At 47.4% G+C, this 23201-nt stretch overlaps 3 protein-coding genes across 4 annotated transcripts; 1 reads left to right on the top strand and 2 right to left on the bottom strand.

Annotated features, from left to right (window-relative positions):
• The first annotated feature begins 777 nt into the window (after positions 1-777).
• LOC108089945 (myb-like protein AA) lies at positions 778-5708 on the top strand. Its single transcript, XM_017188435.2, has 3 exons — positions 778-1236; positions 2650-2967; positions 3153-5708. Exons 1-3 carry the CDS (start codon positions 1101-1103, stop codon positions 4871-4873), a joined length of 2175 nt encoding a protein of 724 aa, XP_017043924.2. The 5' UTR covers positions 778-1100; the 3' UTR covers positions 4874-5708.
• Positions 5709-6455: 747 nt separating this feature from the next.
• LOC108089982 (carbohydrate sulfotransferase 11) lies at positions 6456-10409 on the bottom strand. The gene is made up of 4 exons (XM_017188483.2): positions 10198-10409; positions 8679-9244; positions 8560-8615; positions 6456-8339 (listed from the first exon to the last, which is right to left on the bottom strand). Exons 2-4 carry the CDS (start codon positions 9167-9169, stop codon positions 7564-7566), a joined length of 1323 nt encoding a protein of 440 aa, XP_017043972.1. The 5' UTR covers positions 9170-9244; positions 10198-10409; the 3' UTR covers positions 6456-7563.
• A 766-nt stretch (positions 10410-11175) lies between these two features.
• On the bottom strand, positions 11176-22869 carry LOC108089891 (histone-lysine N-methyltransferase 2D). Of its 2 annotated transcripts, none has more exons than XM_017188362.2 (6): positions 22133-22869; positions 20967-21147; positions 19594-20904; positions 14609-19489; positions 13978-14481; positions 11176-13911 (listed from the first exon to the last, which is right to left on the bottom strand). In XM_017188362.2, the coding sequence occupies exons 1-6, from the start codon at positions 22145-22147 to the stop codon at positions 13850-13852; spliced, it is 6954 nt and encodes a 2317-aa protein (XP_017043851.1). In that variant the 5' UTR covers positions 22148-22869; the 3' UTR covers positions 11176-13849. The 2 variants fall into 2 exon arrangements, with proteins under 2 accessions (XP_017043851.1, XP_017043850.1); XM_017188361.2 differs by having other exon boundaries at positions 20967-21150.
• Between the last annotated feature and the right edge of the window lie 332 nt (positions 22870-23201).

Consider the following 23201-nt stretch of genomic DNA (forward strand, 5'->3'; position numbering starts at 1 on the left):
TTCGGAAATGTTAATTTAAGGATATATTATTAAAAAAAAAATTTCGTTAAAAATTGTTGAGATTGTTTAATAATTTTTTTAATTCAAAAAATTTTAAAATGTATTTTAATATGTAAGTACTTTTAAGGTAAATGTTCTAAAAAATTAAAAAAGTAAAAAGTCTTACCTAAACTGTTTTTCAATATTGGTTCTCCGAGCTCCAAAGCTATTTGCATCTGTGTATGTAAATGCATTCTCGATTATTAATAATGTGCTGGTTCTCTGAATATTTTGTGTAAGACGCTTGCGTCACCAAGCCAACTGGCACACACACACACACACAAAATCATACAGAGCAATACGGAGAATCAGAATGGGAATAAGAATCCGAATCAGAATCGAAATCGGACTCACGCGGCCAAAGCACCTCAGTCACCTTACGTGTGTTTGCCAGTGTGTGAGTGTTTGAGCGTCAAGAGCGACGCCCCCCTACCCCAGAAACCCCCCAACCCCTCGCTCTCGGGCAGGCAATCACGTTCTAGTTTCAAATGTGCAGCTCAAAACGAATTTTTTTTCAGATTGCCCGCTGATTACTCAACAACGGCAATGTGATCGCTTGCAACAACAAAATGTTCGAAGGTTCGATGTTGGGGCTTGAGAAATTTCACTTTTACTCCATAAAGAACCCAAAGTCGCCAACAAGTTCGAACATGTTCGAAGCAACACGGATTGGTCGCGTGTAGCGGATGCGTGTTGCCGCAACGTGACCGTCGAGCAGCTCGTCGGAGAAATGCTTTTACAAATTCAATTGCGATTCAGCCTTCTTTCGAAGCGGTTCAGGCGCTCGCGATAAGACCCCATATATATGCTATACTATATAGCCGATCCACACAAACAGTCAAAGCGATTCGCGATAAAAGCACTACCAAGTGAGAGCCCGTCAAAGTCGTTAAAAGCATTTCGGCCAAGTGCACCAACCGCAGAAACGTCGCGTTAGCCAACTAACTCAGTACCCCAAATAAAAAACAGAAGTGTTTCAAAAACAATTTCCCAAAAATATTAAATATTTTGCGGAATAAAAATACAAACAATGCCAAAAGCGTCTTAACCCAGAAAACATTATGTCGATTGTCTGCACGCTGGAACAGAAAGTGAACTTTTTCAAAGCGGCTGCAACGACCAAGAATCTGTTGATACTCAAAAACAATACGGATACCAACTACAGTAACTACAAGGATAACACCAGCAACAGCAAATGTAGGTGTTGAGTGCAAAAAATAATAAAACTATTTTAGTGCATTTAAATAATATACAAACTCTAAAAAACATTTGTATAACATGATGATTAATTTTTGAAATTTAAATGTTATTTGGATAATACATAAATGCCAGAGAGACGATTTCGAGATTTTCGAGCCGATCTCAAAATATCTAAATGTTATTTAAATACAGAAATCTAGAATATAAATCAAATTATAGCAGATGCACATATCCGAACGATATAATAAATCAAATAGTTTCAAGTTCCTTTGTTTTTCTGCGTAGTAAAATAACAAGAGTTAATCAGTTCTAGAATATTTACTAAACTTAATCGGTGAAAAACAATAACACACGATGATTGAAACGCAAAACAAAAATTCCCAAAATGTTTGGGGCGTCGCGGGGGTGTTTTGGAGAGAGGGGTGATTGGCGGAGCTTAGTCATTTTGTTTTTGTGAATTTTGTCAAGACGCCGACTGCAGCGCTAGTCTCTCTCACTCGCCCTCTCTCTTGCTCTCGCGCTTAGGGGTTGCCGGCAGCTGCGAAGCCGGCGTAGGCGTCGACGTCGGCAGAGTCTGGCACACACACACAGTGTTTGGCGAGTGTGTCTGCGAGCACATTGAACTGTAAATGCCAATTCGATGGTCATGGTGAGGGTGAGAAAAAAGAGAGTGGGGAAAAGAGCGTGGGGGCAAGGGGGAGCACTTACACACAGATTTGCAATGTGCGATTTCTTGTTTACGTTCTGTTTCTTTGCGTTGGTGTTGGTGTTGGTTCTTTTCGCCTTTGTCGTCTAATTCTCGCGCTCTCGCTTCCTCTCATTCTCTCTCCCTCGGCAATTCTTGCATCATTGGCCGTAATCATTGTGTAAATGCCTGCGCTAAAAACGAAAGCAAACGGTAAAGCTATGGCCGAGGGCAATAAGCAAGGGCAAGGACCATCGAACAAAGAAAGTTTTCTGTGTGTGTGCGTGCGTCTGTTTTGGCCAGACAAGATCGCATTAGACGTTTTGGGGACCCAACGGATTGTTCATTGAGTGGCGGACCTCTTTTCATTTTGTCAGCTTATCAGGCCTCTAACCTGATTAAAATTACTATATATATATTCTATAGGTGACACGGGCAGATAAGAAAATTTGAAAGAATTGCCATAAATATGTGATAAGTGCAATTGTTATGGTAGCAGGAAAGAGATATTCTGCGCAATCTTAGATTTCGATTGGGAGCAAGGTTTTGTTTGTTTATTATTTTTCGGGGGTGGCGCAAAAAAAAATGTAGTGTGCTTCTAGGCGTAGGAATTGAGTAAGCTATGTAGGAATTATAAATAAAAATGTTAAAGAACAATAAATTAGTTTTAATTTGTAGTCAAAAACAAAGTTACTTACCAGTCCGTTTCTTTATTTCCATTGCAGTTCCCCGAATCCAGCAGCAGAGCAACCCAAGCCACCTGCAACAGCAGCAGCAGCTGCAGCAGAAGCTAGCGCAGTTGCAACACTTTCCCTACGGGCCACGCCCCCACACCGGAGGCAAGGAGGAGACGCTGCTCCTGCTAGCACCGCCGGCCAAGTTTTACCCGGAGTCAGCGGGCCCAACAGCAATGCCCGAGGTCCTCAGCGGCACGCCCACCAACAGCCACAACAAAGCCAACATCGCCATGATGAACAACGTCCGACTGTCGAACATATCGCCGACTTTGTCGATGAACGGCAGCTCCAACGAGGCAACTAATTGTAAGTTCCCCAAAGGCACCTAAACAAGTAGTTATATTACACCGGAATAAATATTAGTTACTTATTCAAAAAAAAAAAAAAAAGAATTTTAAAAGTCATGAATTGAAATAAAATTATTTTTTTGTGAATGAATAAATCATTTATATAATGTTTGAAAACTAAACTTCTTTTATCTTTTCTTGCAGTGCATCCCCTTTCCATGTACGGAGGCTCCATCAGTCCGCAGTCGAATGACAGCGGCATGTCCGACAGTCTGGGCAAGTTTGTCCCGGGAAGTGGCTATGGAGATGGGATGATGGGCCAGTCGCCCTCGCAGGGAGGCAATGGACCCCAATCGGCGTTGACTGCCGCACAGAAGGAGCTCTTCTCGCAAAGAAAGCAACGGGAATTCACGCCAGACAACAAAAAGGACGAGAGCTACTGGGATCGGAGGAGAAGGAACAACGAGGCGGCCAAGAGGAGCCGGGAGAAGAGGCGCTACAATGATATGGTTTTGGAGCAGCGGGTGATCGAACTCACCAAGGAGAACCACGTGTTGAAGGCCCAACTGGACGCCATCAGGGATAAGTTCAATATCTCCGGGGAGAATCTGGTCAGTGTGGAGAAGATACTGGCCTCCCTGCCCACCAGCGAGCAGGTGCTGAGCAACACAAAGCGGGCCAAGATGAGCGGCAGTGGCTCCTCATCCGGTTCCTCACCAGCGGGCAGTGGATCCGGTGAGGGATCCCCGCCAGGTGGCCACAATGGCTATCCGGTGGGTCCTCCACTTTCTCCGCTGATCTACGGACCCAATGGCAATGCCCGAGTGGAAGCCACCGTGAAGAGTGTCCACCATGTGCAGCACGCTGGAGTTCCGCCTCCGCCAACGCACCTGCAACAGTTGGTGGTGCCCCAACCTCAGCCGCAGCATCTCTACCAGCCACAGTCGCAGCAGCAGCAGCAGCAGTCGCATCAGCCGCACCAGCAGCAGATTCCCCAGCCGCAGCAGCAGCAGCAGCAACAGCAGCAGCAGCAGGAGCCTAGTCCCAGTGGCGGTTCCTCGTCGCCAGCCATCTCCGATCCGCACAACCGCCCGCCCAGCAGCACCATCGCCAATCTCCAAGTGCAACTGCAGCAGGCGCTCAACCGAAATGTGCGACCCGAGGATCTGGACAGCCTGCGCAAGGCGGTGGCTGCCGGAGCACTCTACAATGCAGCCGCCGTGGTCGGAGGAGGAGCTCCACCACCGCCACCGCCGGCTGGTCTCTATGTGCCCGCTCCCAGCGCCTACAAGGATCATCTGGAGGTGGCGGCCGCCGCCTGGAGTCACAACGTGGAGGCAGCCGTGAGCAGCAGCGCCGTGGATGCGGTGAGCAGCTCATCCGTTTCGGCCAGTGCCACCAGTGTCCTGAATCTTTCCCGCCGCGCCTGCTCGCCCAGCTACGAGCACATGCTGTCCTCCACCACCTCCTCCACACTCTCCTCCGCCTCCTCGTCGGGCGCTGTTTCTGGGGATGATGAGCAGGAGCACGAGCCCGCTCCTCTCCAGCTCCAGCGGAGCAGTCCGCAGCAGGGCAGCGATGCCAACAACTGCCTGCCCCTCAAGCTGCGCCACAAGTCCCACTTGGGTGACAAGGATGCGGCGGCCACGGCGCTGTTGTCCCTGCAGCACATCAAGCAGGAACCCAACTGCAATCGCGCTTCGCCACCAGCTTGGAACGATGGCGGTGACAACTCCAGCGACGAGAGGGATTCGGGTATTTCCATCGCCAGTGCGGAGTGGACGGCGCAGCTGCAGAGGAAGCTGCTGGCGCCCAAGGAGACCTCCACTGTGGTCTCCAGTGCCGAGCGGGATCAGCTGCTCAAGTCGCAGCTGGAGCGCTTGGAGTCCGAGGTGGCCAGCATTAAGATGATCCTGGCGGAGTAAAGAAACCGCCAAAAGAAGGAGCAGTGAAGTGGGATCCAGAGGAGGATCATGATCTAAATCTGAATCTAAATCCGAATCTGGATCAGGAGAGAGAGCGAAGAGACAGAGACCTTGAGAGGATCAGTAGATGGCAGAGCAGAGAGTTCCATGGCGCCAGTAGTTCTCCTGGAGGGAAGAAACCTTTAAAGTATATATTATATATGGGAGAAGTCCAAAACAGAGTGTTAACTATCGGATATCAAAGCATACTACTCTATATCTCTATGTATAACTCTGTGTGTATGTTTATCTATCCACTGTATTTGAGTCTTGTAATCGTAAATGTTTAACTATATAGATCTCGTCAAAAAACTCGGAGCTAAACAAAATCCTTAGGGTCTTCGGACCGAAAAGAGTTTCATATTTAACCTGTTTATAAACAAACACGCTATTCGTTTGCAAAAGCTGACAAAGGTGACCCCGTAAAACTTTGGGGTGACCCCAAAAAGCTTTTGTTCTCTTATGCATCCCAAGTTTCCTTATGCACAGCGAAAGTGGAGAAAGATGAAATATTATATATTCGTAGGCAAAAGTTACCAAGTATTTGCTGTTGTACATATTACACAATTAATTATACTTACTATTATTATTATTATTCTATTATTCCTATCGTGTACATAATTTTAGTTGCAAGCTAAGCTTATTTTATTTTATTTTATACTATTGTGTAGTAAAGCAAACATATACATTACACCTAAGCGTATAGCACATTCAAAGCGTGAGAGACGAAAGAAATCTGAGAAAGAATCAATGAATATATATTCTGCAATAAATAATTTTAAATATAATACCTTAATGTTTGTCGTTCTCAATTTATTTATTGTTTGCTGCTTTGGTTGCCCGTGTGGGTCACAGCGCTTTAACTAAATGTTATCGAAGTTTAAGAAACTTGAAAAACGTAAACAACTAAATAAGAGAAAACCCGAACAGAATCACACAAAAAACACACACTATATATTTGTAGAGCATATAGTAGATCGATCCGAGACGTATTGGTGTCGTAGAACGTAGTCCATGTGAGAGCGAGCATTCACTTTTAAAGTTGTATTAATTTTATGCCAATCACTGTATCCAAATGCTAAAGCATTACACTTTACACTAGAAGGCAGTGAAGCACACAAGAAAATACATATGATTATTACTATAACTATGCGTACGCAGCAGCCCCTATCTATATGAATATTTAAATAACTCGTTTGTGTTGATCAATGAAAATAAAACTATTTATAATGATGAAAGAAACTTACAAATGCCTTTTACTGCTTACTTTTTTAGGGGATTTTTTATTGCAATTTCACTGTTGTCAACCGCTTGAGGAAAAAGTTTCCGTTTTTTACGACTTGCTAAAGGTGATTCATGTTATTATCGAAAACATCAGCAAAACTAATTAGAATTGCAACTGTAATTGTGACTTAATCTATTACAGAGCTTTTAAAAATATTACATCATCTTTTCACCAGCGGTTAACGTATTACAGCATTTACGAGGGTAGTTACAGAAGTTCCTCCCCTACAGATCTTAAAAAAAGTAAGTAAAACATCCATTTTGAGTGGTAAAGAGATTATTTATTCTTAATGACGTTGTTGCCTTGTACTTGTACAACGAAAAAAGTTTTGAAAATTTAAATTTATTTAGAATAATATCGGGTGTATGTCACTAATTTCGATTTCGATTTCGTTTTTGTTTTTATCATTATTCGAAATACAGTATAAGTATAATAATTAAATATTCTCTGTCTTTATAATAAATCCTTAAACATCACATGAAAAGTTTTTGTTGTTGTTGGGTTTCCTTTCTCGTTAATAAGTTTCAAATACTTTCTATCCGTTCTTTGGTATCATTTTCATTTTCCAATCGAAAACTTGAATATTTTCCGCTTGTTTCGTTAGCCTAGGAAAAACGTATCTAGTCCACAAAAGTTATAGACTTAGATCAAGACCTGTTTATAAATTTCGTTTATATATAATAGGTATATATAATAACTTAATAATAGTAAGTACCATATGTTGTGGTTTGTTGAGGGCTTGGTATTTGGGGATTCGGTTGTAAATATGTGTAAATACAGAATTTTCTTTGGTTTAAGACGATTTCTCACTTTCTGGTTGTTGTATATATAACTCTCCAGCCTTGCCATGAAGAATAGCGTTCGCGATATTGGTATAGAGGTCTGTATATATCGTTTAACTATTATATATAATATATGGTGTTTGTCGATTTCGTTTGGTTTGAGAGTGCAACTGTAAATTGTAGGTACTTATAAACTAGCTACAACACAACACATGCCACGCCATGTAAAATTGTAGGGGTCTCGTGTCAGAATTTTGGTGGCTGAAAAAATCCATCAAAATGCTAAATCTTCTAACTAAGTTTTTCCTTTCGCTTCCTTCCTATCCATCCTATCCATTTGTTTTTTTTTTTTTTTTGGCATTATCTAAGAGAGAGGTCAAGAGTGTTTTGTTTTGGTTTTGCGTTTTTGGAAAACGTTGATTTGGCCATAAACTTTTCTTTGGTAGATTTGTTAGCTTCGGTTGGGTTCTGTTTTTGTTTGTTTGTTTCGTGTGGTGTGTCAGTTTATCTGTGGTTCGAGTTTTCGTGTAAAAAGGTACATGATAAGATTGTTTCGCGACTCATCGATGCCCAGCTGTTTGACTCTAGGTCGTCTGACCCTGGGTGGAGTGTCCTCCCGACGACAAGGAGGCCGTGGTGCTGGTGGATCCCGCAGCAGGCACTCCGGATGCAGAGGTGCTCTGCTCCTGGCTCCACGGATGCACCATGTCGTAGTACTTGCGGTAGTCGTAGTCAAACAGCTCGAAGTCGATGCGATATATCTTGAGCAATTGGTCCAACGTTGAGCGGTCGAGATCGGCGAAATAACGCTCGACCAGGGCCTCCGATTTGATTCCACTGCGCGCCTGGTTGCCAATCTTGCGCTGCTTTCGCTGCGGCAGCTTTCCCAATCCCAAAAGCAGCGACTCCAGTCCCGCCTGTCGAATGATGAACTCAGAGTCCCTTTGAAAAGTCTCCGTTTTCCCGATGATCGTGAAGTTGACGCTGCAGGGCGTGCAGAAGCTGTAGATCGGAGCCCAGTGCTCGTCAAATTTCTTGCCAGCCTCGTGTTCGGCGATCAGGAAGCGCACAAACTCCTCGAAGGTGGGTCCGCATCTCGGCCAAGGTCCTCCGAGACTCCTCTTCCGGTAGCGATGCACGATCTTGGTGCCCAGTGCCTTGTAGAAGGTGTTCTTGTTCCCCTCCAGCTTGTTCCGATAGGCACTCAGTATCCGCTCGAAGGGATCGCGCACGAAGAGGAAGGACAACGCACTGGGCAGCAGCTCCATCAGTTCGCCGAGCTCAGGTCGGGGAAAACGCTTTCTCGCCAGCTCCAGTGGCTGGGTGTCCGTCCTCTGCAGATACTTCACATCGTAGCCAGCTGGAAAAAATAGAGAAATCATTAATAGATCTGATAAATGTATCTTAATAATTAAAAGAAAATAAAATATTTAAATACAAGGGCACTTATTCCAGATTAATACATTTAACTTATGTTGTATTCAAATTAAATTAAACCAATTTGTTGATAAGTTTGAGTAGGAAAATCAAAGATCATTTTGCCTTAAAAACAAAACCCATTTTTTATATGCTTCACTTACCCAATATATTAAAGTAATACATCCACGTACTGCTGGCTGCCTTGAATACATTGCACCTGCAAAAATCAATTAAAAAAGGTTATAAAGCATACATAACTTGATGATTTAATGCCACTTACCAGACGAGATTGTTGTGTCCGGGTGAGACGAAGAACTCCCAGGGATTCGGTGGATACTTCTCCTTCAGCTGATAGCGATCGCAAACGGCGGAGAGATGTTCGTTCCTCTTCTGCAATTCCCGCTCCGTGCGGCTGTGCAGCTCCTCCGAATATTCGTAGACCGGATTCAAGGTGCTCGCCGGCGGAGGAGGAACCTCGGCCACGGGATGTGAGCTTCCGGCACTGGCATTCCCTCCAGTGGTGGCCTTTCCCTGCTCCTGCTGCTTGGCCAGGATCCTCTGCCTCTGCAACTGCTGGCGCTTCAGCTTGAGCTGCTGCTTCGTGGGTTCCGATTCCGCCTCCAACTCCGCGGCAGTTACTCTTTCGCGGTGCTCGTAGGCATTTAGGGATTCGCGGAAGAGGAAGGCGAAGTAGCACAGACCCACCAGGACACAGGCACCTATCTTCAGATAGGTCTGCAGGCGTCTTCCATAGCGCAGGCGGATGAGCATCTTGCGAATCTACTACGGAGCTCTGCAGCGATCACGCTGCATGTTCCACGGATTGGCGGCGGTTTCTTGATGGGACTAAAACAGTTTTGAGTTATAAATATATATAAATACGTATATATAAATACGTATTCATTTTCTTAAATACTTAATATTTAACTAATTCAATCAATGGTAATATAATAGATATAATACATCTAATGGTAATATAAAAGATATAATATATCTAAAAGTAATGTAATAAATATAATATATCTAATGGTAATATAATAGATATAATATATCTTAATTTAATATAATAGATATAACATATCTATGGATAATATAATAGATATAATATATCTAATGTTTACCCATTTTTCTTTAAATTTGTTAATATCTCTTAAAGTGCTTTTAAATTCCCTGACAAAAATCGCAGCATCCTCTGAAAAGGTATGCAAAGCGAATAATCGCTCACGGATTCTGTTTTGGCCAAGCAACTCCCATTAATTTTGCAGCACCCTCCTTTTTGGCGCTTTTGGCCAGGCGACACTTGTTGGTGTGTACACACCAGGCGACACACTCTCTCCTACATACAAACAAGCCAGCACCCCAAACAGGCCAACACACACAGACACACATTCCGACTTGGCAAACTACGTCATAGCCCCAACACAGACACACTTGAGCGGAGAAAGACAGAAAAAAACTGGCAACATCAACACTCGAAAAGTAGGACGTCATCCTTAAGCGTCGACATGGCCAATGCAATTGGTGTTGCCAAAAAAGTTGCCACTGGTGTTGGTGTTGTTGTTGCTGTTGCATTTGTAGTTTTGTGGGTAATGTTGCCATGGGGTCATTTGTGGCCAGGACGGGGAATTGGCCGCTGATATCTGGCACGAAGGCTGTAAAGTGTTCACAACACCTCGGAGACCACTTGAAAGCAGTTAAAGCTGCCCACTAAAGACCAGTTAAAACATATGTCCTACTCTATCTATTTATACGGCAGGTTGAACCTATGAAATCCGTTAAAATGATATAGCAAAACTCACTTGGTAGCACGGCGGGTGTTTTATTCTATATATATGTATATATCCTTTTTTCGGGGGGAGCTCCCTGTGTATACTGAAAGCCTACGGCTGCCCCCGCCTCTCCTGGTGCCCCCTCCTGCTGCCTCCGAGCTGGGAAACCGCTCTGTTACGTGTTGCTTTTGGCTCCTGGGGAATCCTGCTGCCTGCTCCGCTTCAGCCGTCCTGCTCACGGCGGCCACTCGCTCTCGACTGCCGCAGCTGCTGCTGGTCCCTGCTGTTGCGAGCCAGGACCTCTCAAGCCGACAATCCTGGCAGGGCGCCGGCGCAGGGAGAACCTCTCTAGTCTCTCTCACGATGGAATGCTGGGTCCTGGCCACCGGGACAAATCACAGGACCCTCTGGGGTCTCATGTGATCATCAACTGTGGAACTTGTACGAATAAATTAAAATTTAGTAAGATATGTTGTATAGTTAATTAGTATGAAATGTTAATTGATAAACCTTTAAAATAAAAATATGAAATTAGTAAACCCATTTTTAAACTTTTACTGATTGTCATCAGATGGTTTTGTACCCTTCCTAAATAAATATTTAAATAACCCCTCCAGAATTAAAAAGCTGTTTTGTTTTTTTTTTATTTTTTGTGTATATTAAATCTTTGTATTTTTTCTTTTTCTATAAATATTTTACTTTAAAGTACAAACAAATTAATAATAAACTTCTAATACTACGTTTTAAGACACTTTCGTTTTTGTTGTTGTTCATCTTGTGTGGTTTGTTGTTGTTTTAAATATTTAAATATATCTTTTTTATTTGTTTATGTGTGTGTGTTGTTTGTTGCCGTTTGTTTACGAAGCGGTATATAAATTATTTATACGTTTTATACAACATTTCCATTAACGTGTTTTCGGTTTTACTGTTTGCTGTGCTTAATCGGGCTTTTATTGCAGTTGGTTTGTTGTGGCCTGTCCGAAGTGTTTAAACAAAAGGTTCACTAAATATGCTTCAATTTTCGCCTTTGCGTTTATTATTTACGGGGGCCGTGGATGGTGTGGTTGTGGTATGCAATTATGGGTCCGGATCCGGGTTCTATATACGTTTAGTTTAGCGGTTCTATATGAATATATGCAAGTTATGCTAGGGGTCTGGGTTTTACATACGCTTATGTTTTGCCTTGCTTTAAAGTAAACATGTACAAAGTATCAAAAGAATTATTTTATGTAGCAATCATACAATATATATATAAGGTAATAATAATATTGAACAATATATAATGTTGTTTTGTGTTTTGTCTAGCGCTTTGCCTTTGCTCTGCTTCAATTACTTTACTCTTTGTTTTCCCCTATTTGTTCAAATAACATTTAGCAAAAATAGAGCCTGCCTTATATACAATACAACTTTTTGTTTGTGTGGTTTTTTTTTTTTTTTACTTTATCCCCTTTTCTTGTGTGTTTTGCATATGCAAAATATATAACATTATATAGTTCTTTTCACTTTGCAAAACGACAAATTCTAGGCGACTGATTCTCAATATTCTCCACTCTCCTCTCATTATATTTTTCCATCTGTGTTTTGTATTTTTTGTGTTCTTTTTTTTTTTTTTTTTGTTTTTCCATTTTTGTGGTGCTTGGCCTTTTTACATTTTTGACTAACTTATTGCATAGGTTTCCATGTGCATATATTGTTGGTAAAGAATTCGCTTTAAGATTACTGTCCTTAGGCTAGAGCAATTAAAACTAAAAAACAAATTTTCGAAACAACGCAAGCTTACGGAAACTAATACGCTATATCTGTATGTACTGTATTCTGTATTCATATGTTAAATGGGGCAACGGGATCAACTATAGATAGATAGGTTTAGATTTAGGGCCGGATGCAGCAGCAGTACTTCCAGTTCGGCTTCAGGCGCTAGGCGCCCGGGGATCGGACGAGGATGAAGCAGTAAGTAGAGGGAGAAGGATGAGGAGTAGGTGAAGCGCGGGGGGGCAGAAGCAGCAGATGCAGAGGAAGTACTAGAGGAGACAATGCGCCTGCCCTGAGGATAAACGACCGAAGAAGGAGGAACTGCATCGCGGACTCCCCCACTTCGGCGCCTCTCCATTTGTATGCTAATTTTCGACTTTCGAAAACATTGTCTAGATCTTCAAAAGCTTACAGAACCTATTTATTGAATTCCCTTTGAAAATGCATTGTAAAATGTTTTAGCGTTGCGTAAATAACAAAAAATGAAACAGAGCTTTTTAAAAAAATAGTAGAAAACCTAAAGTAAACGTGCGGTCTGCTCTGATCTGCTCGATCCAGCGGATCAGCTTCTTATAGACTTTCGACTGGGCGCAGCGCGTAAAAGTAAGACAACCTAAAGCTAGAAATGTGTTCATGTTGCATCGCGAAGAATCCAAATATTTACAGAGCGGTCCATGGAAATAATAATAAGATTTTCAAAAAAATAAACTATGCATGCGTGAGATACTCGTAGTGTGTTCGCGTGGGGGTTTGGAGATGTTGATTCTTTTCAGTTTTAGCCAACTATTCTACGTTAGTGTTTATGGGAGCTTCTCGAAAAAATACGTACTCAACTAATTTGTTCAAATTTCATCTTCTGAGCTATACATTAAATTGCCTGTTTTCACTTGACTAGCAAATCATTTCCAATGGGTGGATTCTTGGGGAGTCGCAGCAGTGCCAGATGAGATGAGGCTGGCTATCTGGTGGCGGATAAACTCGGACTTTGGCGGGGCAGAAAACAAAGTGTAAACGAAGGCGTTAATCGGCGCTTGCAACCGTCCGTCTGCGGGGTGTTTGGGTGTGTGTGTGTTTGTGTGTGTGATGTTGCTCGCTATGAGACGCAACATTATTGCAACTTGTGGCTACCACTAACTATACAAAAAATCCTCAACGGAAACTAGGACTAAGAACTACAAACCAAAGCGTTCGGTATCAGTGCGTGAGATATATACAAGTAGCCATCCGTTTCGTCCGTTCGTTCGTGAACCGACTTCGCCGACTACGCCAGCTGCGGCGAGCTGCTGCTGGCGGATCGCTGTTCATCCGCCGTCGTCGCCTCGCTGGCGAACTCCTGGAAACTCAATCCCAAATCATTGTTCAGCTGCACGATGTTCAGCACGTCGCCGGAATCGCGCCAGGTGTGCTGGTGTTTGCTGGTCATGGCACCGCCTCCGCCGCCACCTCCTCCACTGCCGCTGTCATCCTCCTCGCTGAGTATGTTGTTCAGACACAGGTTGAACTCATCGTAGTCGACAAAGTTGCCGCAGTCCAGGGCCGTGGCATTGGCCAGCTCCGGCATCAGCACCTCGTCCACGTCCACCTCGACGTCGGCGGCACTGCTGCTGCTGTGGTAGGACAGTAGGTGATCGTCGGCCTCCTCCATGTAGCCGCCGGCTGCTCGCGAGATTGCCAGATTCTCGTACTCGGTGGCCACCATCGCCTCATCACCGTCACCATCACCGTCCTCGTCCTGCGCCTGGGCTAAAGGAAAGCTGCTGCTGCCCATCTCCAGCTGTTGCTGTTGCTGCTGATGGTGTTGCTGCTGCGGCTGTTGCTGATGCGGCGGCTGCTGCTGCTGCTGCTCAAAGTCTTCGAACAGCTGCAGCAGATCGTCTTCGTGCGCATCGCTCGGATGGTTCAAGCCTTTAGCCAAGGCGCAAAACTCTGGTCACTTGTAGTCACGCGACGTTCTTCTCCGGCGTCCCTCGGTCAACATGGACTCACCAATGACTGTTGAGTGGTAATAAATGAGTTAAGATTGTTTCGATATTGATTTAATATGTATGATGGACTCACCAGCACTGCGTGTCTTTCGTCTGGCTTCCGCAACGCTCTCCACATTGCCGCTGGCGCTGTTGCCACCGACTGCTGCTGCCGCCTTGCCAGGTGTTCCCTTCGGCTCTGCCGCGGCGGCGGCTGCTGCAGCAGCTGCGGCTGCATTGCTGCGACTGTAGATGATCTTGTTGGCCGCTGCACTAGCGCGCACGCTCCTCCGGGTGCCGATCTTCTCGTCCGTTGGCGAACTGGCCGAATTGACGTTGTTGTTGGTCGTGCTGGCCGCCGCCGCGGTGGCTCCTCGTGTGGCGTGCACCACGCTCGTGCTGCTGTTCGTTTGGCTGGTGGTGGTCACCACAGCTCCACCTGGCATGGTTGTGGTGGTTACTGTCGTTGATACGGCACTGGGACTGCTATTGTGGTTGGTGCTGGCAGCGGTGGCGTTAACAACTGACGCTTGAGCCTTGCCTGTCCTCGGTGTTCCGAGTGAAGGAGTGGTGGACTGGGTATGATTGCTGGCCGCTTCTGTTGGTGAAATAATAATATTTAAAATAAATTACTTAAGAATCCATCGATACTAAAATACAGATAACAAATAAATTATTACTATTCTTTTTACAATTATAAAATCAAGTGTTTTATTTCAACTTACTGTTTTGTGGTGGTTGTAGCTGCTGTGCATTGCGCCGCGTCATGTGCTTCTCCACTGCCGCTGCTGCTGCCGCGTCGGCCGCCTCCACTTGCGCCTGCTTCGAGTTCCGCACCTTGCCGGCCACCTCGATCAGCGGCTCATCCGAGTCGGAGGACTCGATCTCGATCTTTTTGGGCAACCCGGCGCCAGCAGTGTGTTCTGCATTGGCTTCCGTTGCATTCGGAGTGGCGGTGGTCCCGTTTCCATTGTTGCCACTGCTCACCCGCGGACGCTTGATGCTGTTCTCGCCCAGATCGGCGCCATCGTTACTGCTCCCGCACTCGGATTCCTGACGCCGTCGCTTGTTGTTGTTGTTATTGTGGTTGGGCGTGGGTGTAACCACTCGAGGACTTGCAGTGGAGGATGAGGCGCGGGATAGGGATTTGGCGGTGCCAGGAGGATTTCCTGCCGGGGTGGTGGCTGCCGCATTGACTGCAGACGCATCCGGACTCGCTTTCGGTGCATCCAGTGGACTCTCCAGGCGACTGCTGGCCCTCGTCCTAATCCTCGGCGTTTCACCATCCGCTTGGGCGGGTATCTCAATCGAAATCGGTTGCAGGGAGGCCTCGCTTTGGGGTTTCTCCTGCACCTTATCCTCCTGCTTGGGTTCCGCTTTCGGCTCGGCTTTCACCTCCACCTTGGCTTCGACTTTTAGTCCACCCCCAACTGGCTTGATCGCCGGCTCCTTCTTGATCGTCAGCAGCGGCGGCAATTCCTCCAGCTTCACCTTGACCACCGGCTGTTGTGGTTGCTTGCTCTCTTGATTGAGTTTCTTGATGAGATCATCGTGTTCGAGTATATGGTGTTCGCCATTCAACTTGACGCTACTGCCTATGCTACTTGTGTTCGTGGTTGCCGTCACCGAAACCGTGGCAACCGTCGCCGGCGGCAGCGATTTCTCCAGGCTGTCGAGGAAATCACGTCCGGCACGGCCATACTCGCTGGACTCCTTGATCATCGAGGAGACGATATCCTCGAGGTCCTCGGGAAAGTCGCCCTCCATCTTGGCCAAAGCCTTCTCGATTTCGTCATCCGCCTGCTGCTTCTGCTGCTGTTGCAGGGAACTCGCTCCGGTCAGAGTTGCTGCTCCGGTTGCAGTGGCTCCAGTGACTCCAGTTGGCGTTGAACTGGTTGTAATCACTGCTGGTATCACCGTCGTCGCTGTTGTCGTGACCATGGTGCTCGTCGTCGTCTGCTGTTGCTGCTGTTGTTGTTGCACCATCGTCACCGCCGCCTTGCTCACCTGAATGGGACTGCTTGAGGAGAGCTGATGGGGGCTCTTCTCGGAGAGCGCATCCATGGACTCGATGCCGCTGTCCTCGCCACCACCATTGTTCCCGTGGCCGGGTGTTCCACTCCCATTGCTGGCGGGCGAGTTGCGCAATGTGCTGGGCAACGCAGCCGGCGATGAGGTAGAGGTCGTGGTGATTATGGACGCCGAGGAGGAGGCCGTCGACACCGAGGATAGGGTTGAAAGTGTTGCGGAGGCGGAGGAGGAGGAGACGGAGGAGGAATTAACGGTGGCCACCACCACATTGTTGACGGTGGTCATCGGCGCCATGGCCACTGGCAACTTTCTATCACAGATCAGCTGAGTTGTTTGCGCAGTGGGCGTCGACGAGGTGGTTATTGTTGCCGCCGTCGCTGCCGTTGCCACTGGGGATGGATTTATGCTGGGAGCCTGCTCTGCCGTCACCTGCGGCGTGACCTTTGTGATCTCCACACGCTTCAGGGTGGTCGCACTGGGCAACATGGTTACGGCCGCCGCCAGTTGTCGCTGCTGTTGCTGCTGCTGTTGTTGCTGCTGCTGTTGTTGTTGCTGCTGTTGTTGCTGCTGCTGTTGCTTCTGCAGCTGCAGCTGTTGCACGGCTGTGATGTATGGCGGCGGCTTATGGTTTTTTGTCATCGGCTTGCCACCCACAATGGGCGTTATGGTGGCGGCAGTCTTAATCGGATTCTTCATCGTCAACAGGCGATTGTTGTTGTTACCGCTGTTCACGTTGTTGTTATTATTGTTGCTGTTAATGGCACTCAGGGTTATGCTGCTGGGCAACGAGGTGGCTATCTTGCTTAGCTGCTGCTGCTGCAACGTCGTCGTCGTCGTCGGCGTTGTTCCCGTGTTCGTGGAACCGACAATCAGCTGCGGATCGCTGAGGGATTGGGCCTGCGCTTGTGCCTGAGCCTTGTGCGCCTCCACAATCGCACTGATCGTCAGCCCATTCTTGCCCGCCACAATGGTCGTGGTCTTCGTCGTGGTGGCTCCTCCGGTTTGCAGTTGTTGCTGCATTTGTGGCGGTGCCACCGTTGCCGTCGTCTTCTGTATCAGTATGGGCAATCCGTTGACATGCGGCGGAGGCGTCAGCTTGGCCTGCTTGTTGTCCGTCACCGTGTCCATCAGCAGTTGTTGCGGCGGCTGATCGCTGTAGCTGCGCTTCAGCTGGCGCTCGTCAACGTTGGCCTCCTGATTTTGGCCCTTCTTTCGATCCTTGCGCGTGTTCTTGACCACAACATGGTTCTTACCCCGCAATCGAATCTGCAGGGGAGGCACACGCGGTTCGTTGAGACCAGGAACACTTTGTTGCTGTTGCTGCTGCTGCTGATTCTGTTGAAAGTTGCTGTAGACTGGATGGTGTTGCTGCTGCTGTTGGAGAGGCTGTTGCTGCTGCTGTTGTTGTTGTTGCTGCTGCTGCTGCTGTGGTTGTTGCTGCTGCTGCTGTGGTTGTTGCTGCTGCTGTTGAAGCTGAGAAGGTTGCTGTTGCTGCTGTTGTTGTTGTGGTAGCTGCATTTGAGTTTGCTGCAACTGTGGTTGCTGCTGCTGCTGCTGTTGCTGTTGTTGTTGTGTGGGCAAAGTCAACAACTGTGTCTGCATAGGCAGCTGCTGTATGTGATTATTAACTATTTTATTTAATATTGTCTGCTGCGGCTGCTGTTGTTGCTGCTGATTTACAACTATCTGCCCTTCGTAGCCGGTTGTCGGCAAATTATCCACCCTGTCCAGCTTCAATCGCAGCTTTATCTTCTCCTCGGCCGCTTTCGTCTTGGCATTGCCCTTCGCCCGCTCTCTTTTCGGTTTCGGCGTGGCCGTTGGATCCTTGGCCTTGCGCTCCTTAACGCCCTGCTGCAGCTTTCCGCGCAGCAGATTCGGCTTGGCCTTCTTGCTGGGCGCTCCTCCAGCTCCACTGGCTGTCACGGATTGCGGCGAATTCAGGCCAACCAAAGGCGAACTGTTGCTTGACCGCGGCGAATTGTCTCCCGCACCGGCAATGCTGTGATTCGCTTTCGAGACTGGCGTTTTCCTTGCTCTGCTTGTGGCTGATTTGTTGGACGCCAGGGAATCTCGCGATCTCTCCTGATCACTACCAATTCCCAGCGGATGCTGCTGCGCCGAATTCGAGTCCTCCTCGGAGAAGAGATTGTTGGGCAGAAGCATATCGTTGGCGGGATTGAAGCAGAAGCTGCCCAATCCACCGGACATGTTGCTGTTGCGAAACTGTGGCTGTGCCGTTTCCTCCTCGGCCTCAGTTTCGCTGTCATCGCTGGCCATGGGTTCCATATCCCCGGTGTGCGGATTGATGATGAATTGCTTTTGGGGCGGTCTCTGTTGCTGCTGCACATGCTGCACTTGCAGTTGTGGTTGCTGCTGCGGCTGCTGTTGTTGTTGCTGGCGTTGCACCATCTGCAACTGCTGTTGAAGCTGCTGCTGCTGTTGCAGTTGCATTTGCCGCTGCACCTGTTGCTGCTGGCGCTGTTGCATTTGCGGCAATTGTTGTTGCTGCCTCTGCTGCTGCTGCTGTTGCATGATCAGTTGCTGCTGCAGCTGCTGTTGTGGTTGCTGCTGCTGTTGTTGTTGCTGGTAAGGCATTTGCAGCATTTGCTGCGTCTGCTGTTGGGGAGGCATCACCGTTTGCTGCTGCTGCTGCTGATCCAGCGGCGCCTCTTGCAACGTGTTGAGCGCATCCCGCACATCCATGTCCACTGCCGATAGATTGTCTTCGATCAGATCCAAGTCCAGATCCTTGGCGTCCTGCAACAGCGACTCCAGCTCGTTTTTATCTTCCAAACTCAGCGTCGAGTCCAGATCACAGTTGAGAGTTGGCAGCAATGCGTCCAAATCGTTGGTGGTCAGAGCATCCAGCACGGAAAGCGATATCAGCGAATCCACTTGACCTTGAGCTTGACCTCCAACTTGTGGCTGTTGTACTTGTCCCTGCTGTTGCTGCAGTGTCGGCAGTGCTGGGGGAGGCAACTGTTGCTGTTGCTGCTGGGCCTGCTGCTGCTGCGGTTGTGGCTGCTGCTGTTGCGGCTGTCCCGGCAAATTGACTTGTTGCTGTTGCTGCTGCAGATTGTACTGCATCTGGTAGCGCGTAAACTCCTGGAAACTGCTCTTGGTGGCCGAGTCCATCGGCTTATTGATCCCCGCCAACGGCCAGCGGGAGTTGGCTGCCGCCTGATTGTAATCCGGTGGCGGCGCTGCAGGTACATGGTGAGCGGCTGGCATATGCTGTACCGCCAGTTCGCTGGGAGCGGAGGATCCAGGCGTAGAAGCAGGCGACATCATTTGCGACTGTTGCTGCTGCTGCTGTGCCTGGTGATTGGCCATCAGCGGACTGTGCATCGAATGGTGGCTGGAGGCGGGCGAGAGTGCGGGTCCATGCGGCGAGGCACCGCTCATGAATTGCTGTTGCGGTGACGCTTGCGGCATGGACAGGCTCATAAGACGCTGCTGCTGCTGCTGTTGTTGAGGATGAGGTGGTGGCGGGGCCAGCGGCAGTCCGCCAGGTCTCAATTGATGTCTTATCGGTTGCTGTTGCATGGGATTCATGCCCATGTTGTTGAAGCAATCTGTTGGGTGGAAAGAAAAATAGTTTAGTAGGTATTCTAAATAAGTTTACATAGCCCATATGGACGCTGATTATAGATTAATAAATTTTGTAGTTAAATCTTACCAGGTGCAGGCTGAAACTGCTGCTGTGGTTGCGGCTGGCCCTGTAATTGCTGCTGCTGTGGCTGCATGAATCGCATTTGCTGTTGGCGTTGAAGTTGCTGTTGCTGCTGTCGCAAAGCCACAGCCTGCTGTTGAAAGCGATGTTGTGGTCCTTGCTGCTGTTGCTGTTGTTGTTGTTGCTGCTGCTGAACCTGCTGTTGTTGCTGAGTATACATAAGGTTGCCATTGCCGCTGGGACTAAGCATGGCCTGCTGCTGCTGCTGCAGAGTCCGCATCACCACGGGCGGCGGGCAAGCAGAAGTAGCCGTCGCCTGAGGCGTTGTGGGTGAGGAAGGCACCACCGGACTCAGCACATCGCCCATAAGAAAATCGCTGGGCGTCGCTGGACCGGCGGATCGCATCGGGGAGTTCATCATCTGCGCTCCATTGGGACTCATGCCAATCAGCGGCGATTGCTGTTGCTGCTGCGGCGACTTGAGCTGGTTCGGATTCGACATGGCATTGCCGTCGTTCTGCAGCAGGTTCACCAGCAGCGGCGACGATATGGCAATGTTATTGCTGCCAGTCGACGTAGCCGTCGGCAGCGGCGGATGCCCGAGCGGATGGTTCAGCTGGCTGGGTGCCGTCACAATCGCTGGCTTGGCACTGGCGCCCGCTATGGCAATGGGTGAACTGACGCTGCTGCCGGTCGCGGAGGCAGCTCCCAATCCCGGATATGGCGGCGGCGGTGGCTGGATGAACTGAGATTTGCTGCCCGGCGGCGTTGGAGTTGTACTCGGCGTTGGCGTTGTGGGCGTCAGTTCCCCATTCTGCGGTGCCTGTTGTGGTTGCGTCTTCAGCACCTTGAGGGTTACATTCGGCGGAGGAGGCGGTGGCGGCAGTGGCGGACCCAGACCGCCCGTCTCCCGACCTTGCAGTACTCTCGCCTGTCGCATGCTCTCGAAGGGGAAGTCCCGCGTGGCAGAGGGCGAGGGCAACAGCAACGGAACCTTGCCCTCCATCGGACACACGGTATTGGGGGATTTGAAGACGGCGGGAGTGACGGCCACCTGCTGTTGCTGCCCCGGTTGTTGCGGTTGCGGCTGCTGCTGCTGAAGGGGCATCTTCTGGAGGCCAAGACCCGCCGCCCCCGCTGCTCTTCTTTGCTGGAGTGAGATTGCATCGTTCAGGGGCAGCTGCAGGATTCTCTGATGCTGTTGCAAATAGGCGGATGCCGCCTTGCTTGTACTGGGGCCATCGAATCCCGCAGGCAACAGACCACTTTTGCTGCCGGAAAGCGAGCCAGCCGCCTCGAGTGTCTCGTTTACATTATCTGACGAAGGGATTACAGCGATTACTTGGGAATCTAAATAGGAATGACCTACAGGTACTCACCCTTGGTTATCTTAATATCTTGTCCACCAACTTTCAAAGTTATCACAGAATCGCCCTCAAATTGCACGGACTGAATGTTGAGGGCGCGCAGCTCGGGATTCCCATCGTTGGCCAGCTGGCGCAGCCGTTGCGCTGCATCCCAGGGTAGCGAGACCAATATCCGCACCAGTGACGGTTCAAGCTGCTGCAAGGGTTCGCAAATATAAGACATTTTTCTTCAAATCCGTCATTTAATTAACAATTTAAGGAGCCGTATAGGAAGAGTAAGAAGAAGAGAAGGGCCAAGTGAAATTACTGGAGGTGGACACCATCTGGTATCGATAACTATCTGCTAGAAGTTTGCAGCCCTGGCTCGAAACACACACAAACAAACAATAATTTATTTGAAAACATATTTCTTATTTACCAATAAAGATTAATAAATTAGGGATACAAAATTGAATATTTTATTTATTAGTATATTATTAAGCAAATTACATTGTTTTTGCTTTTTATGTTTTTGTTTTTAGCTCTGCCGTATCTACTGTTAGAGCGGGATGGCTATATTCCACTCATTGGAAATTCCAACAACAATTTGTTTCGACAACAGGCCCCCATGATTAAATGTTTGAATTAAGTAATCCGAAAAGTCTTTTCAGCTGACTGCATTTTCCACGCGCGATGGGCAAAAGAAGGGGACGGGGCAGCTGCTGCCCACAGGTTGCATTCCCCCCATGCGTGCGTGCGTTTGCTTTGGACATTTCTCTCGCTGCGGGATGTGTTATCGATACCCCGACGTCGTCGCCATTTTTCTTCTTGGCCTCTTGGAAGGGTGTGCGTGTGTAAGCGCCAGTGTGTGTGTGATGGGTGGGCAAGTGTGTGTGGCAGAGGGAAAAGGTAACCAAAATACTTGCTTGGAACTAAGGCGGGGGGTAAAAAGGGGCGGGCAGATTAATAAAATAAAAAAAATTTAACGGGAATAAGAAAATTAGACACACTCAAAGGCATGCAATTAGTTCCCCGCTCTTCAAACCGCGCTTATTGTTTTTGTTTTTATCCCTGTTTTGGTGCGTGGGTGACGCAAGTGTACAATGGGCAAAAGCAAAGGAAAAAAAGAAACCCAGAAGTGCAATAATCGCAAATCAGCTGTTCTGTTGCGCTTAAAAACCGAAACCGCATAAACTCACCTGTTTAAGTGGCATATCATCACACGACAATCGCACGCGTCGTAGGTTTAATTGGTAGAACGCTGCTCAATTCTCGCATTTAGCTTTCGATTGACCGCCGTGGCGTCCTTTGCATTGGGTTAATTGCATTTTAAGCACAACACTGTCGATGGTTTTGGATTTATTGTCTTTCGATCTTTCCCCACTAGTTTTTAACCTCTTCGACTTTGTTTTTGGGCATTTTCCACTTTTTTTTTCTTCTTTTTGCTTTTTACTTTTTTAGTAGTAGCCTCACCAACACAAACGCACTGCAACACACACACTCACACACACACGTGCGGGGCGCGGATACGGATTTTCCTGCGTCACTTTTTAAGCGCTTTTCCTGCTGGAAATCACGTTTGCCCGCTTTAAGATTATTGTTCAGGGCAAATCGAAAGTACTTGGGCCTCCTCTTTTATACATTTCACATTCGTTTGCCCAATAATAATGCTTTTTCAGAGCTGGTGGAAAATTTTTCACGCATTCGGGCAGCCGATTTTCGGGGGCTTAATTTCACACGGTTCGCTCGTCTGCGGGCACTCAATAAACGCACTTGATCGTTCCGAAAGATTCGCGCTTGCTTTTCTGCCTTTTGTTGGCGCTGAAGCGATGCGTTTCTCCTGTTTATTTTGTACAAAAAACTTCGTAATTATTAAAATTCCACGAACAATAACAAGCACACAGTGGTAGCCATTTTTATTTTCCAGCCGGTGTTGCCAGTCGGTTGGACGCGGAAATCTCCTAAATTTGCCGGTGTTTTTCGGGGTTTCAGGGCTGCACGCTGGCCAGTACTGGAAGTAGTGCGCGAGTAGTGTTGTCAGGTCCGCTAAATTCATAAATAATTGTAATTGTTTCGTACAACAAAATCTTGATGGGGAGAATCAAAAATTCCGTTATGCATCGTAAAATTAATTCAATAAATTTTTGCTGAAATGATTTTATATTTTTGAAAGTCATTAATGTGTCATTTAAAAAAAAAACCATTAGGAGGAATTTATAAAAATTGAAAATATATTTGTTTTGTTAAAATTATGCTCGGTCGGTGTTC

Source organism: Drosophila ficusphila, unplaced genomic scaffold (assembly GCF_018152265.1).
Source record: "Drosophila ficusphila isolate 14025-0441.05 unplaced genomic scaffold, ASM1815226v1 contig_412, whole genome shotgun sequence".
NCBI lineage: Eukaryota > Metazoa > Arthropoda > Insecta > Diptera > Drosophilidae > Drosophila > Drosophila ficusphila.